Source organism: Podarcis tiliguerta (genome assembly GCF_965153285.1).
Source record: "Podarcis tiliguerta genome assembly, chromosome: 2".
NCBI classification, from domain to species: Eukaryota; Metazoa; Chordata; class Lepidosauria; order Squamata; family Lacertidae; genus Podarcis; species Podarcis tiliguerta.
This window is the reverse complement of record NC_139535.1, coordinates 75,573,257-75,589,184: the sequence shown is the minus strand read 5'-3', so window position 1 is coordinate 75,589,184 and position 15,928 is coordinate 75,573,257. Positions and strand designations below refer to the sequence as shown.

General features: G+C 41.4%; 1 protein-coding gene across 1 annotated transcript in view; it reads left to right on the top strand.

Annotated features, from left to right (window-relative positions):
- WWC1 (WW and C2 domain containing 1) overlaps window positions 1–15,928 on the top strand; it is a 78,317-nt gene that overhangs the window by 46,234 nt on the left and 16,155 nt on the right. The window contains exons 9-14 of the mRNA XM_083430726.1: window positions 2,354–2,596; window positions 8,090–8,179; window positions 9,598–10,133; window positions 13,134–13,242; window positions 13,710–13,784; window positions 14,594–14,680. Of these exons, the coding sequence (XP_083286852.1) occupies window positions 2,354–2,596; window positions 8,090–8,179; window positions 9,598–10,133; window positions 13,134–13,242; window positions 13,710–13,784; window positions 14,594–14,680 (1,140 nt within the window). The remainder of the gene's footprint in view (window positions 1–2,353; window positions 2,597–8,089; window positions 8,180–9,597; window positions 10,134–13,133; window positions 13,243–13,709; window positions 13,785–14,593; window positions 14,681–15,928) is intronic.

Sequence of the window (15,928 nt, the reverse complement as noted above, 5' to 3'; positions counted from 1 at the left end):
ACCCGTGGTCAATTTCTCTGAAGCTCCCTCAGACTTACACCAGTGTGCAATCACTTCCTGGTTCGTTTTCTTCTCCCCGGTTGCTATGCATAGCATCTGAGAACAGAGCCCTTTTCTTCCCTCTTTCCTTTGTCTAGAGCAGGCGTTGTCAGCCTGGTCCCTACCACCCACTAGTGGGCGTTTCAGGATTCTAGGTGGGCAGTAGGGGGTTCTACGGCACAAGCTGAATCCTCCTTCCATTGATCACTGGTGGGCGGTAAGGAAATTTTACCATCAAGAAAGATGCATTAGTGGGTGGTAGGTATAAAAAGGTTGACTACCCCGGTCTAGAGAAAGACTCAGAGCCTGTTGAAGGATTGTGTCTCTTTGGAAGAAAGATAATGTAAATGGGGGAATAGTCTGAATTAATGTGCCCAAGTTGTTCCTTTAAATTCTTTGGTGACTTTTGTCCTATTCAGGGGATAGCAAAACATGAATAATAAGGTATTGGATTCCTGTTATTAGATAGTCTCTGTTGCCAGAATAGCCAACTATTTCGGTTCAGTACCAAAGGTATGCCCATGGGTATGTCCTGAAGTCACATGAGGCCCCCACTTGCTGAAGCTAAGCATGTCTGGGTTCGGTCAGTGCTTGGGTAAGTCATCACTCAGAAATCGCACACGTCACCTTGGGTTCAATGATAGAAGAAAGGCAGGGCATGCATCTATATATGAAAATAAACAATAACACAGTGAGGTTGCTCTGCCTGTCATAATGACCATACATATAAAAATGGCATTTAAAACTTTCATTTATTCTTTAGAGAAATATTTATATACCACTTTTTGATCCCTCAAAGTTGTCCCCAAGGGTCTCAAAGTTGGCTTGCGTTATTAAAATTAAACAAAGATATAGAACCACAAAGCATTAAAAAAACCTCAAGCTAACAGGACATGCTTAACACTATTTTAAAATAAGGGACTTTGTTAGGGCATTTTCTTAGTTTTGTTTCCATAAAAAACGTACTCCTGCTTCAGATACCATGTTCCTCTTCAATTAAATCCCAGTTACTTTTAAAATAAATTTCTTATTCATTACTAGAGTATGAATTCAGGTTAAGACTCCTGAGATGTGCATCCATTTTTAAATTTATTTATTTATGGAATGTCATGTTACATCTGTAGTGGATTCAGATAAGGCTTGGTCCCACTGAAATGTTTGGTTAAGCTAAAGCACTATTTGCTTTCCTTTTCTGATGATGTCAGATTCCCATATTTCATTAATTAGAATAAAAATGGTTGAGAACCAATATTGTTCAGCTGCAAGTCACTGGCCTAAATCTAGGAAATCAGACTCTGCCTATCGCTATCTCTGAGCTTCAATTCCCAATCCTTTAAACTGTAGTAACAATGTAATAAGGATAAGAATGAAAATAGCAAGGATTGGCATAATGCAAATGATAAATAACCTTGCATATGAAAGTGTGCAATGCGATTTTTATTTAAGCAAACTTAAGTAAAAGACCGAACTGTTTTCCTTCATTTGTTATGAGCTATAGGAACAAAAATTGATTTGGTGCCTGACATCCTACAATCCCCATTGACAAAATTTCCTGGTAATGCTGATATGAGTGTTACAAGGTATTAATGATTAAGCTAAAATTCCCTATCAGTGAATGCTGAACAGGTGGAATCATGGCTTTCTTTCAAGTGAAAATGCAAAGTGAAAATTAGAGGGAGAGAATGATGCCAGATTTATAAAGATGGCTTGTTTACTTTCATAAGCACTACTATGTAGGATGCATAGAATGCTGTTTTATTTTTGAAGGTGGAAAGTATTCCACCTTAAGAACAAATCTGACCTCTTACCATATCCATGCTGATAGTTGACAGAAGTTATCAAATTACAGTTGAGCAATCCTCTTAGAACACACTCTTTACAAATTCACAGTGGAATTCACAGATTAGGAACTAATGCCAATGCTAATTCATCAGTGGAGCACAATGTTGGGCTTAACCAGGCAGCTGAACATTAAAATGGCTGCAAAGAAGGCTTCAGTGCAGCTTGAATGGATTTCTATTAATTATAGAATTTAAATTAATTAAGCAGCAACTTCCCTGCTATGGGAACAAGCTCAATCACTTCTTCTTTAAAAAAAATAAGTGTCCTGATATAATGGGTTCTGTGCTTTGACACACCATCTTATGTCACTAGATTAGGACACAATTTATATACGATTGGTGAGATCTGATAAATTGTGGTGTTCAGTACTGCTCTAGTTGAATATGCAAGAGAGCCCAACAGGAAGTTTTTTCTGAGATTGCTAGAACATATGTGCCATATGCAAACTTAATTGTTTTCCTTCGTCCTATAGAATAGCAAATTTGAAAATACAGTTGGCTAAATTGGATAGTGAGGCCTGGCCTGGTGTGCTGGATTCTGAACGAGACCGATTAATGTTAATCAATGAGAAGGAGGAACTTCTAAAGGAAATGAGGTTCATTAGCCCTAGGAAGTGGACTCAGGGTGAAGTGGAAAGACTGGAGATGGAAAGAAAACGTCTAGAAGAAGATCTTCAGACTGCAAGAGATACACAAAGCAAAGCTTTAACAGAAAGGTACATTTAACATATTTACTTTGTTTAAATAGTAAAAATTGATTATTTTATTCTGTTCTTGTGGACTAGAAAACTCATTACAGACACTTGCATGTAATAAAACTGTTACAGGTGCTTGCATCTGACTATAATTAATTGCATTTGTTACAATCTTTTGTTTTGTTTGCTTTATCTATACCTATAATAAAAATGTAAGAATATCATCGCACTGCAATTCACTTAGCCACAGGCAGGTGATGTTGCAAACTACAGTGTGTTAACAGCCCTGGGTTTGCTGCTGGACCATTGAAGCAGCTTCAGAGGGCAGTTGCGGATGATGCAGGCAAGCTTCAGAGGATGAGTCATGAAAGGCTGGGGCAACTCCTCAACAGTTGTCCTGCTCTGCTGCTGCTGTTGCCACTGACCAGCTTCTGAAGACACCCTTTAAGCCTTCTTCCATGAGTGGGACCGTTGCTGAGAAGGTGTCCTGGCCTCTCATGACTCTTCCTCCATGAGTTGCCTAGACTCTTCACTGCCGCCTTGCGACTCCTCACAGGAGAAGGTCTAACGAGAATGGAGGCTTCCTCTGTGACTCACCTGCATCAGTTAACTGCCACTTTTGGTCTCCTTTCTGTGGCGTTTTTCTTGTTGGGTTGACTATTCATCTCACTTTGTTGTGAGCTAGAGGTTCCTCACCCCTGGCCTATGCAAACCTTCAGGCAGAACCTGAGTGCAGGACTTGAGTGCTGGTTCTCAACAACTGGTATTCAAAGGCCTCTGGCAGTGGAAGTACTACCATAATGGCTAGTATCCAGTGATAGCCTTCTCTTCCATGAGTTTGTCTTAACCTCCTTTTTAGAGTTGCCTAAGTTGGTGGCCAATACAGTATCATTTGACAGCAAATTCCACAGTTTAATTATGCGTGGTGTGAATAAGTTCTATTTGTCTGTCCCAGGTTTTCTTGTATTTGACTTCTTCGTATGATCCCAAGTTCTAATATTACAAGAGAGTGAGAATACTAAAACCTGGGGTTTACCAGCCAAAATCTTGGTTCTGGTCTCCAGTCACTTGACATAAGTGACATTCTTCCTGACATTTGTTTCAACCTTGGAATGAACAGGCATGAGATGGCAAAAAGTGTCATCTCATGGTGTGAATCTATATAAAGTTGATGTGTTCAGCTGCTGCATTCAACATCAGTATCCCCAACAAACACGGAAATTGATATGGAAATGGGGCTTTCTTGTGCTGTCTTACTTGGATATTTAGGCAGAAGCAAGGCTCACATCTCCAAAGAAACATTAGAATTGTAGCTATATTTAAACTCAAATGTTTCTTTTAAATGTTATCCCCATAGGAACTAAAGTTTTGGGAGGGATGCAGTTTGACAATAACACTATCAAGCACGTAAAAGCTGCCGCTTTTCACACTCTGTCTCCTGTAATTCATTTGGTTAGTAAAAGAATTATATTTGGTGACTGGATCTTGTGAGACTGCATCACCATTTCAGCTGTAGATTAAGCCCCATGAGAAGGTGCAGTAGTAACAGGGTGAAAAGCCTCTCTGTAATTGCCATTCTTTAGACTTGGTGTGTGGGTGGATAGTACTTTGAGTCTGCAGTGATGTTTCTGACAGTCAGGCTTTTCTCGCTAAAAATGACTTGAACATGCTGTCCTTTATCTTATTTTATTTTTTTGTGCATGATTTTATAGGCTTCTTTTTGTGCATAACTAACAGCCATCCCACACAAGTGAACTAAAAACATGTTTGTGGGGTTTAAAACCTCCTGACATCTGAAAAATTCCAGAATCCTAAGTGCATGTGATATTTATTCATCTCCTGCTGCCCTCCAGCTATTCGAATGCTGTCTAGATGAGAAAGAGGGACACACACAACTCTTTTTCTAAAAATACCACTTGATGCTTATTGAGGTGGTGCTGCTTAGTTACAGACGGCCATTTTCTCAAACATTCTGCTACATGCATCTTGCACTGGGACTATTTAATACATTTGGGTGAGGTGTGTACTGTGCTCCATGTTTTACTCCCCTTAATTTTTAAAATTAATATTTTTCCTATTATTCTTCCTTCCAATGTACCTATTCTTATAGGGCAGCTGCTGAATTGATTGATGGCTGAAGGTTGGGGAACTTTGTTCCCACTCAGGCTGCTTTAATAGATAGCGTTCAAAAAGAACATGAGCAATCTCTGATTGAATCTATCCTGAATAGTTCTACAGATCTCATGGCCTTTTTAAAAGTCAAACTTTTAAAAAAATAATTTCCAACAACTGTTCTTACATTAGTAGAATGTTGTGTGGGTGGTACAGCATCACAGTTACCTCCCAAAATTGAAGAGACCACTAAAGGCATTGAGTGGATTCTGAATTATCTTCTAGGGACCAACAAACTCCTATAGCAGGCTCATCCTGCTTAATGGTTTTATTTACAATTAAGCAGTATCCAGAAATTAAGGTTTTCTAGCAAGCTTCATGAGGGACGTGGGTGGCGCTGTGGGTTAAACCACAGAGCCTAGGACTTGCTGATCAGAAGGTCATGGTTTGAATCCCTATGATGGGGTGAGCTCCCGTTGCTCGGTCCCTGCTCCTGCCAACCTAGCAGTTCAAAAGCACGTCAAAGTGCAAGTAGATAAATAGATACCGCTCTGGCGGGAAGGTAAACGGCATTTCCGTGCGCTGCTCTGGTTCACCAGAAGCGGCTTAGTCATGCTGGCCACATGACCCCGAAGCTATACGCCGGCTCCCTCGGCCAATAAAGCGAGATGAGCGCCGCAACCCCAGAGTCGGTCACGACTGGACCCAATGGTCAGGGGTCCCCTTTACCTTAGCAAGCTTCATGCTTCCTTTCACGGGAGGGGAAGGCTGTTCCAAGGTATTTGTGTGGTGATAGACTTTCCTCTGGTTCCACATCAACAATAGAAACTGTCATAGAAGCAATAGGGTAGTTTCTTCTAGATACTATAGAGCTACACTGTACGACCAGTCTCTGCTGCAACTCTTTAGTGGGATTTATTCCTATCCCAACAGTGCCTTGCAGTAGCCCCTTGTTGTGGAGGGAACTGTGAGGGCGAAGAAGGCTAGAGTCCTAAAAAACCATGTGGTGCCTCCAGCCTTACAGTCCCCTTGTTTCTTGAAAAGAGGTAGGAGAAAGAACCAACTAATGGGCAGCTGGATACAGTAGAATATAAAGTAGAATGTGTTTAAAATAGGTGGATGGGAAAGGGAAGGAACTCAGATAGGTGTAAAATTTTAGTCAGTGTGTAAGAAACATGTTAAGCTCCTGCTTTCTGTTCTCGGTCTTCTCTCAGTGGGGAAGGGTCATGGCTCATTGATGAACACCTATGCTTTGCATGCAAGAGGTCCAGGGTTAATCCTGAGCCATCTGCAGGTAGGGCAGTGAATGTCCCCTGACTGAAACCTTGGATGGCTGCTGCCAGTCAATGCAGACAGTGTTGGAATTCCTGCTCCATGATTGCAGTCATGGGATTTTTGTCTAGCACATGATGGTGTATGTTTTGACTCCACAGAGTGGGAAGTGACGGAGACAGGATGTTTGTGTTGCTGTGTTTCATGAAGTGGGGCTATTGCCCTTTGTTTTTTCTCTTTGCTGTCTGATGCTAGAGAGAGAGGGAGTCATGTTGCAGTGCTCCGTGTGTGTTTATATGTAAATAAAGTAGATTAGCCAAAATGCTGAGTTGCTGAGGTCTGTTACACAAACTGCGAAGACTCCACAGACCCCTAAGTGTGCCGATGTCTGTTGGCATCGGTCGCTGTGATGTTCGGGCAGAAGAAAGCTTTTGAAGCTCCAGAACGATCGACCAGGAGGGAGGGAACATGCCAGTCGGGCATGTGTCTCTCCCAGGGTCCTACTTGAGAGTAGGACGAGCTCCTGACAACCAGTACTGTACTGAGCTAGCTGGACCAATGTCTGACTCAATATAAAGTGTTCCAGGTTGCTTCTCCCTTCATCTTGATAATATCCTGAGTCTCTCACTTCTTTGTTCTCTCTTCAGTATTTCCACTCTTGTAAGAATTTGTTCCACCTCTGACTTAATCTCCTCAACCTACATCATTATGGCAGCTCCTAACAGCCAAAAAAGGGATGTTCTAGTGGTGGGGTATATTATAAAGAGTTTCAGATGCACTTGTGGTCCTGCGCTGCTAGTAGTTTGGCTGTTTTCCCATGTGAACTACCGGTAAATGTATGCCCCTTGAATCCTCTAAAAGTTGTGGGGTGTTCTGAGGAACAGTCTTGTCATTGTGAAACAAGTGCTTGTCATTGTGGGGTGCTTGCTATTGTGAAAAAAGACCTTAGGTCTGGGTTCCTTTAATGTTTTTAGTATGAACAGGTCCTTGTAAGAATTGAGTGTGCAACAGCAAGGTTCTACATTTTTACACTCACTTAATGCTGGAGCATTCTCTGCTCCCCACCCTCGCCTCTGGCAAGCTCAAATCTCAAGGTGACCCTTGTTCTCCTTTTTGTCATATAATAGAGATAAATACAACGTGGCTTTAATGTACCTTAGATGTGACAGGTTTTAACGTTCATTCACAATTGAAAAAACTTATTTTTTCTTAGATTTTTGAAATTGTCTCACCTATTCTCTCACCTCCAAGAAATATTATTAAGTGTTCTCTTTAAAACAACTCTTGTATTCAGCCTGTTCACATAAGGAAGTAAGAGACAATCCTCCTGAAACACCTTACATATTTTTGGGTCCCTGCCAGGAAACACTAATCTTGCTTATGTAACAGATCTTTTTTTTTCTTCCTGAATAGTTTGCATACCTTTTGCAAAGACGAATAATGTAGAGAAGGTCAGGTGCCTTCTGTACACAAAACAAACATAGCTGGTGATACTTTTTATTTTTCCAAACTGCCTTAAAGTTCTCTACAACCAACAAATCTTAAACTGCACCTGAAAGTGTGAAGCCAGAAGTGCAAGATGCGTCCGAAGTGCAAGATGCCGAAGAATTGTGAATTTCAGAAATTAAAAATAGTAATAAAGGAATAGTTATATAGACAGGAAGTTTCTTTGGGTGACAAACATTATTCCTATTCTGATCTATTTGACGCAGTGGCGTAGTGTGGGGGGTGCAGGGGGGGCCGGCTGCACCGGGCACAACATCTGGGGGGGGGGGGATGCGCTCGCACTCGCAGCTCTCTGCCCCTACCTGGCTCCACGGGTTAGGGGGCGCAAATTACTTGCCTTGCCCCGGGTGCTGACAACCCACACTACGCCACTGATTTGACGTAACATTTATTGAGTTACACTATAATTGCTTTTAAAATGTTATGTAGCAAGAAGCTTTTGATGTGAAGTTGAATGTGAATATTAAGAACAAAATGCTGGTTTAACAAAATGCTGCTATAGACAGGGCTTTGGAGATGACACCCTGCCCATCTTCAGGGCATTGCATTGGAAGGGCTTACTATGGCCCCTTAATAGGATAATGCTTTGAGTTGCATTTTAAGCTGTTTTTTTCCTGTTTGCAGATTGAAATTAAATAGTAAAAGAAACCAGTTGGTCCGAGAACTAGAGGAAACAACGCGATTAATGGCAATGTTGCACATCCAGCTGAAAAAGTAAGTTTTCCACAGCCTTTTTACACATACTTCACATGAGTATTGGCTGTATACTCCTACAATTCTGTCTTATGGGAAACATATTTCTAAAACGGACTTGCTGCCAATCATAAAACAACACCACTTCTTTGTACCATCTGCTGCTGTGTTAACTTTGGGATTGAAATAGTGTTGCAAAATGGTGTTTTCAAACATTGTTCTTTGCTTGAAATACAAGTAATAACATAAAGAAGAGTCCTAATGAATTGGTTATAGTGATTCACCTAGCTCAGTGTCCTTTTCCCATCAGTGGCCCACTGCTGGGCTTGGGAATCTCACAAGCAGGGCATGAATGAAACAGACCTCTTATTTTTTTAAACCCTTAGCAACTGGTATTCAGCGGCATATAGACTTTTAACATAGGCGTTCCATTTACCCATCATTACTAATAGTCATTGATAGTTCCGTTAATCTGTCTGACCCTCTTTAAAGCTATTGAAAGTAGTGATCCCTATACCCTGAACTGTCAGTTCCATAGATTATTTGTGTATTGTGTGGAAAAATCCTTTATCTGTTTGATCTTCCTTAAGTGACCTTGCACTGCAGTATTAGGAAAAGGAGAAAAAACATCAACCGGTTTCCCCATTGTCTTGAACCCACCCAAAATTATAAAGCCCTGAACATTAGCATGAGCAGATGCTTTTTGCTTTGGTGCAGAAAAGCTGCATTTGGTTTGCAATATATGTCTCAACCCCATGACAACCCAGTAACTACTATAAGGAGATGCAACTGGAGATGCAAGGAGCTGATGTGTGGCTGTGGGGCACAATACATCAACATGTCTCCTCCTGTAGAATTTAGATACCAACACAATATCTTATTGCATGCACCTAGCAGGTACTGTTATACAAAATGCATCTGTATTTATTTCATTTACTTCAAATATTTCTGTCTTGCTTTTTGATTGCATTTAGGCTGTTTTTTAAAAAATAGGGAGCAGGTGATAATTGCTTTTAAATATTTTTTTCCTTGTCTTAAATATTATTCAAACAAAATGAAGCATCAAAACACACACACACACACACACACAGCGTTTGGGTTATCATATATATTCATTGGAACAAGATGGGTTTTTGCATAACAATGGAAGGTCATCAAGAAGTGGGAATCTGATGGATTTCCCGGTACACAAAGTTCCGGAGTCTGTTTAATTAAGACTTAAGAGTTTGTTGTCTCTTCACTCAATTTATGTCCTGCTCAAGGTAATGTCTCTCCTTATCCTGCACAACAACCCCATTAGTGGCTTAGACTTACAAACTGTGGCTGGGTGGGAATTTGAACCTAGGTCTCCCTGCTACTAGTTAGGACACTCCAGCTGCTATACCACACTCTTCGTTGCACCTTTCATCTCAGATATATTGCTCTCTCTTTTTTTGCAGCCTATCGTCTAGCATGCTTTCCCTGTCTTCTGGCAGCAGTCCCGGCTCTCTTGCATCCAGTAGGGGATCTCTGGTCACCTCAAGCCAGGATTCTTCAACCTCAGCCAGCTTTACTGATCTGTACAATGAACAGTTTGAGCAGCTGGACTCTGACTACCAGAGCAAAATGGACATGTTGCTTCTGGAGAAAGCCACTGGTTTTCGGCCTTCAGGCTGCATCACTACTATCCATGAGAATGAGGTGGTGAAAACTCAGAAAACTGACGTTGCTAACCGTTTTCAGGCCCTGAGATCCTTATCTGGGACACCAAAATCATTGACTTCTTTGTCTCCAAGGTCATCTCTCTCTTCTCCCTCTCCACCTTGTTCACCACTAGTGATGGACCCATTCTTCACAGGCGATACCTTCACGGGTCAAATGGATTTTGAAGATACTGAAATAAACAGTGGTCTTTCTGAACTTAGTCTAAACACTGCAAGTGGCAGGAAGTACAGAGTGGAAGAATCTAAGACTGGTGTCAAACATCTAGACCAAGGTAGAGTGACTGTTGCCCACCTCCTCACATTCAACCAAATTATTTTCCCCCTTAAAAAACTGATTTTATTTAACAATACTTTTAAAATAAAACAACCTATAAAGCAAGGAACAAATGTAAAAATAAAAATATGATATAAATAGATTTGCTAACCATCATAGGTGGAGACATTAGTGGAGGTGAAATTTTGTTATTAATGTGTGTCCAGAAAGAAGATACATTTAATGCATTTGGTATCCATAAGCAAGTGTGTATTCATTCAGCAGATCTCCCTCCCTCCCCCTCCGTCCCCCGCTCACACACAAATAGCTCTGTGACTGAAACTACAATATGTTCTTGAAAGTGGGAGAGGAGTTGGTCAAACATAAAAGCAACACCCTAGATGCAAACAGGCTGCTTCTGGCACAACTGTTTCTAATTGAAAGAGAAATAGTTGACACTGCAACTTAGTTATTTCTTTCTTTTATGGAAATGTTTTATATACTGCTTTCCATTTAGCACAACAAAATGGTACACAGTTTATGAGTGCAAAGGATTCTAAAATCTTAATCAAGCAGCATCATCAAATCTGTATGTAGACTCCACACTCTAGGTGGATTCAGACAACCATCCTGTTGTCAGTGACTCTGTTTAAAGTAGCGTGGCATTAGGATTGCTGCTTATATAACAACAACTATTATTATTATTATTATTATTATACCCCACCCATCTGGCTGGGTTTCTCCAGCCACTCTGGGTGGCTCACAGCACATATCAGAACATACTAAAATATCAAACATTAAAAACTTCTCGATACAGGTCTGCTTTCAGATGTCTTCTAAAAGTCAGTTGTTTATTTCCTTGACATCTGAAGGGAGGGTGTTTCACAGGAAGGGAGGGTGCCACAACCAAGAAGGCCCTCTGCCTGGTTCCCTGTAAACTTGCTTCTCGCAGTGAAGGAACCAGCAGAAGTCCAGTGTCTGGGCTGAATGAAGGGGGTGAAGACTCTCCTTCAGGTATACTGGGCCGAGGCCGTTTAGGGCTTTAAAGGTCAGCGCCAACACATTGAATTGTGCTCAGAAATGCACTGGGAGCCAATGAAGATCCTTTAGGACCAATATTATATGGTCCCGGTAGCCACTCCTAGTCACCAGTCTAGCCGCCACATTCTGGATTAGTTGTAGTTTCTGGGTCACCTTCAAAGGTAGCCCCATGTAGTCCAAGTAGGAGATTACCAGAGCATGCACCACTCTGGCGAGTCAGTCTGCTGGCAGGTAGGGTCTTAGCTGGCATACCAGGTAGAGTTGATAGACAGCTGCCCTGGACATAAGAATCGACCTGAGCCTCCATGGACAGCTTTGAGTCCAAAATGACTCACAAAATGGTGTCAAAGAGTCCACAACAAGATGGCCACAGAGCTTTTATTTTGTGAGCTTGCTGAAGGACTGGCATGTTGGAACTCTTTAGGTATTGCACAGTCCACCTACCCTATAGACTTACTTGCTAATCTGTGAAAAAGAACCAAGTAGAATTTCAGTTAGTATCTCTAAGGTTTTGTTGTGTTAAGTAAGCATCATATTAATGGGTCACATAACCCTGATCAAGGAAAGATACTGGAATGGTGTTTGCCTTTAACATCATGCCCTGAGCTTTTCCCTTCTCTTTTGAGCAATGGCCACGTTTGTAGTATGAAATGGTTATTATTCCCATTAGATCTTGCTAGTAATTAGTCTTAACCTTTCTTGGCTCCTTGAGAATGGTTGCGGCTGTTAAAGTGAAAGCTATAAGGCGCTAAGCAGATTAAGTGATTTGGGGTTGTTATTCAGTCAGCAGACATAATAATCACCACAGGTAGTTTATTTCAGGGCAGTAATGAGGAAAGCATCCACTCCCTGGGTTCTGCTCACACAGCTTAGAGTAGCGCAAAAGCTGCATGATTGAGTTACAGCCTGGCCTCCTGGGATCATGTGTCCTCACATGTTCTTGTAAGTAGAACTAAATAGCATATTCCCCAAATCTCCAGCACCCCTTCTTTAGTGTTTTTTTCCAAAGCTTTTTCTGCTCCCCAATTTCAGTATCTTTTATCTAGTTTAATTAACTTGAACAATGGAATTTGTGCAGTTAAAAACTATCATCCAGATTTTTAAAAATAATAATGAAGTAGGGCTTTAAAGGGGGGGGGGGGAGATAGAATGAACCTGTATCAGGAAAATATTTAATTAGAATAATTTCTGTCACACTTACTGGATTTTCTTGAGAAGCCACAAAGGTTGTATTCTTAAAAGACTGCAAATCTGTAGGTCCCATGTAGAGAAGTATTACCAGTAGTGAGCAGCTTAAGGTAAGAGGCATGAAGGTGAGTTGCAGAACATGCTACTGTCTTAGGATAGTAGAACAACTGAGGCCAAGAATTAATTTGCGGTGGGCTCACATACTGTCTTGACAATCAATGTACAGAACTTCTGTAATTGGCAGGCTGCATTTGACTTGCTGGGTCTTATGCTGTGTTGGCCTTGTCTTATTTACCTGATCATCACTTTGTCTGTTCTGCAGAACATCTGCACAACTGACATCTATTTTTTAAAAACATTCTTGATCTTATCATATGAAAGTGGTGTATACTGAGTCAGCCCGTTGGTTCCTCTAGCTCAGTACCATCTATCTGCAGCATTTCTCCAAGACTTTATGTCAGAGTAGTCAACACGCTGCCCTTCAGATGTTGGTAGACTCATACCTGCCATCAGTACCTGCTACTCTGGCCAGTGGTCAGGGAAGATTGGAATTTTAATCCAACATCTGGTGGACTCCACATTGGCTACCCCTGCCTTAGGCAAAGTTTTTTGTTTTTTAATTCCCATTATAACAGACTTGGTTTCAAACATTTTAAAAGTTCTGCTTATTGTCTAAATAAAGGGTTCTTTTTAAGGGGATAACAACATACAAATTAAGGATTAGTCTTTCACTTGCTGATGCATAAAAATGATCAAAACTGCTTTTCCTTTCCTCCCTCTGTTTTTGTAGGTGTAAGTATGGTTGAAGGAGCTGCACTGAAGACAGCCTGTGTATCAGCTGCAGTGTCAGATGAGTCTGTGGCTGGAGACAGTGGAGTGTATGAAGCATCTGTGCAAAGGTACTCTTATATATTACATGGTATACATGCTAACCAAATCAGACAGTGTGACAAGGGAGCTTCCAGGATTTACTGTATTTTTCCATCTATAAGACACCCCCATGTATAAGACCTCCCCCTATTTTTGCGGACTCAATTTTAAGAAAATGAGGGGAGATGGCCCAGAGTTGTTGAGCTTCTCTCCCCCACACAGCTGCAGGCAGGAAACACTCCCAAGATGGTTTCCCGCGCGTAGTGGCATCAGGGGAAGTTGCGCTCCCGCCAACTGGCTGGCAGGCGCACCGCTCCCCCCCCCCCCAGTCCACTATCCATGCATAGGACGACCTCAGTTTTTGGACATGATTTTTGAGTCAAAAAACCTCGTCTAATACATGGAAAAATACAGTAATTGTTTTTGTGGAATGATTCGCCCAACTCAACCCCAGTATTGTAGACATTAAGCCATCTAAATGTTCTCTTTTTTCCAGGCCTTGTGTGCCAGAAGCTGTTGTGTTTGACAATGAAGATGCAACTAAGACTGCTAAAGTTCAAATTTCAATGAAGTAAGCTGAGTTATTTCTCCAGTGTTTTGAACTAATATCTTAATTAATTTCCAATACTTCTTCCACTCTGGAGTCTTTTATATTGTGCAAATAACTTTCAGTGTTCAACAATTCATGTAATATTTAGTTAAATAAATGGCATAAAAATATTTTTTGGATTTGCGTATCTGTGGTGTTGATGGGAGAATATTGCTGACTTGATGACAGGGCCTCAGAGTACAGGCCTCTGGTACTTCTTAATACAGTATCCCTTGCTTATTTTAGCATAGTGTAAGTCGTGGGGGGGTACGCTTCCGTTGCTCGGTCCCAGCGCCTGCCAACCTAGCAGTTTGAAAGCACCCCCGGGTGCAAGTAGATAAATAGGGACCGCTTACTAGCGGGAAGGTAAACGGCGTTTCTGTGTGCTGCGGTGGCTCGCCAGATGCAGCTTCTCACGCTGGCCATGTGACCCGGAAGTGTCTTTGGACAGCGCTGGCCCCCCGGCCTCTTAAGCGAGATGGGCACGCAACCCCAGAGTCGGACACGACTGGCCTGTACGGGCAGGGGTACCTTTACCTTTACCTTTAATCCTAAACTTAATTACGTAAATTAAATCCCACTGTGTTTGGTGGTAAATATTCTTGTGGTTGTAGACCTGTAGTCCAATCTTGTGTGTACACTCAGAAGTGAGTTCTACTGTTTTCGGCTAGTCTAAGAGTACACAGGTCTGAAAATCAGAAAGTGTCTTAGAATATCAACAACCTCTTTTGTGATTAGGGTCATTTCTATCACTGCCTACAGTTATGTTTTCTCTTTATTTTCCAATTTAGGTATGATGAGAAAAATAAGCAATTTGCAATATTAGTTGCCCAGATGAATAATGTGCCTGTTCTCCTGCCACAGCAAGACCAGAAAGTGTAAGTAAGTGGAATGACATGCTGGACATGCCTGTATAAGATTGTGGGAAGGAGAGGGGGAGAGGGAGACAGAGAAATCAGTACTGAATAAGCTGACTATCAAATGATAAATAAGTTCCAACTTTAGCATATGGCATGGGAAATTGGAATTATTTTCTAAAATTTTTTACATTCCTGTGTGCTTTTGCAGATTCATTGTCTTTTGGCTAATTTGTTATGAAGGCAATTGACCAGCTCATAAAGGATCCATTTTATTGCTTGCAAGTGTGATTTCCCAAATATGCTTACTTCAGTTGTGAAGTAAAACTGTTTGTTGTTGTTAATGTTGTTGTTACCCTAAACTTTAGTTAAGGAGTCTTGTTGGGCTGCAATCCTATACACATTTACATGGGAGTAAGCACCACCGAACATGGGGAGGGACTTGGTTCTGAATAGACATATACAGTGATACCTTGGTTCTCAAACGTAATCCATTCCGGAAGTCTGTTCAACTTCTGAAACGTTTGAAAAGCAAGGCGCCTCAGAAACAATAACCGACAGTTGCGTCAGATGTTTGGCTTCCGAAAAACGTTTGAAAACCGGAACACACTTACTTCAAGGTTTTCGATATTCGGGAGCCGAAATGTTTTGAGTACCAAAGCATTCAAGAACTAAGGTTCCACTGTATAGGATTGTGCTTGTTAAGTCAGCTATAGTGCTTTATAGGTACAAAAACTATATTAAGTTAAAGTCCCCACTCCCAATTTAACTTGAAATGAAAAGAACAGTGCTTCCAAATTTACGAAATAGTTTCAACACTTTGACTGCTACATCACTCTTTTGGGGTATAATCTCCATAATTGAACATTATGGCTATTCATTATCCTGTTGTGTGAGGAACCAAACAGCAAACTATCTAGCATAAAGGACTTCTGCTTGTGCAATGGGACTTCCAACCCACTTCCTGCACACCCCTAATGCCCCCCCCCCCAATTACTCTGGAGGGTTAGTGGGAAACCCAAAGCAAAGTGGGGGGAGTGTTCAGGATGGGGGGGTGGAAGTCCTATTGCAGATGCAGAAGTTCTTTCACTTAAAATAAGTTGGAGTTCTTGTTATTAAATATACCAAGAAAAAAGCACACCAAGAACTCAGGCCAATGTACCGTATTTTTCGCCCTATAGGACGCACCGTCCCACAAGGCGCACCTAGTTTTTTGGGGGGGAAATAAAGGAAAAAAATTATTTCCCCCCCAGGCGCGGGGTTGGGGAA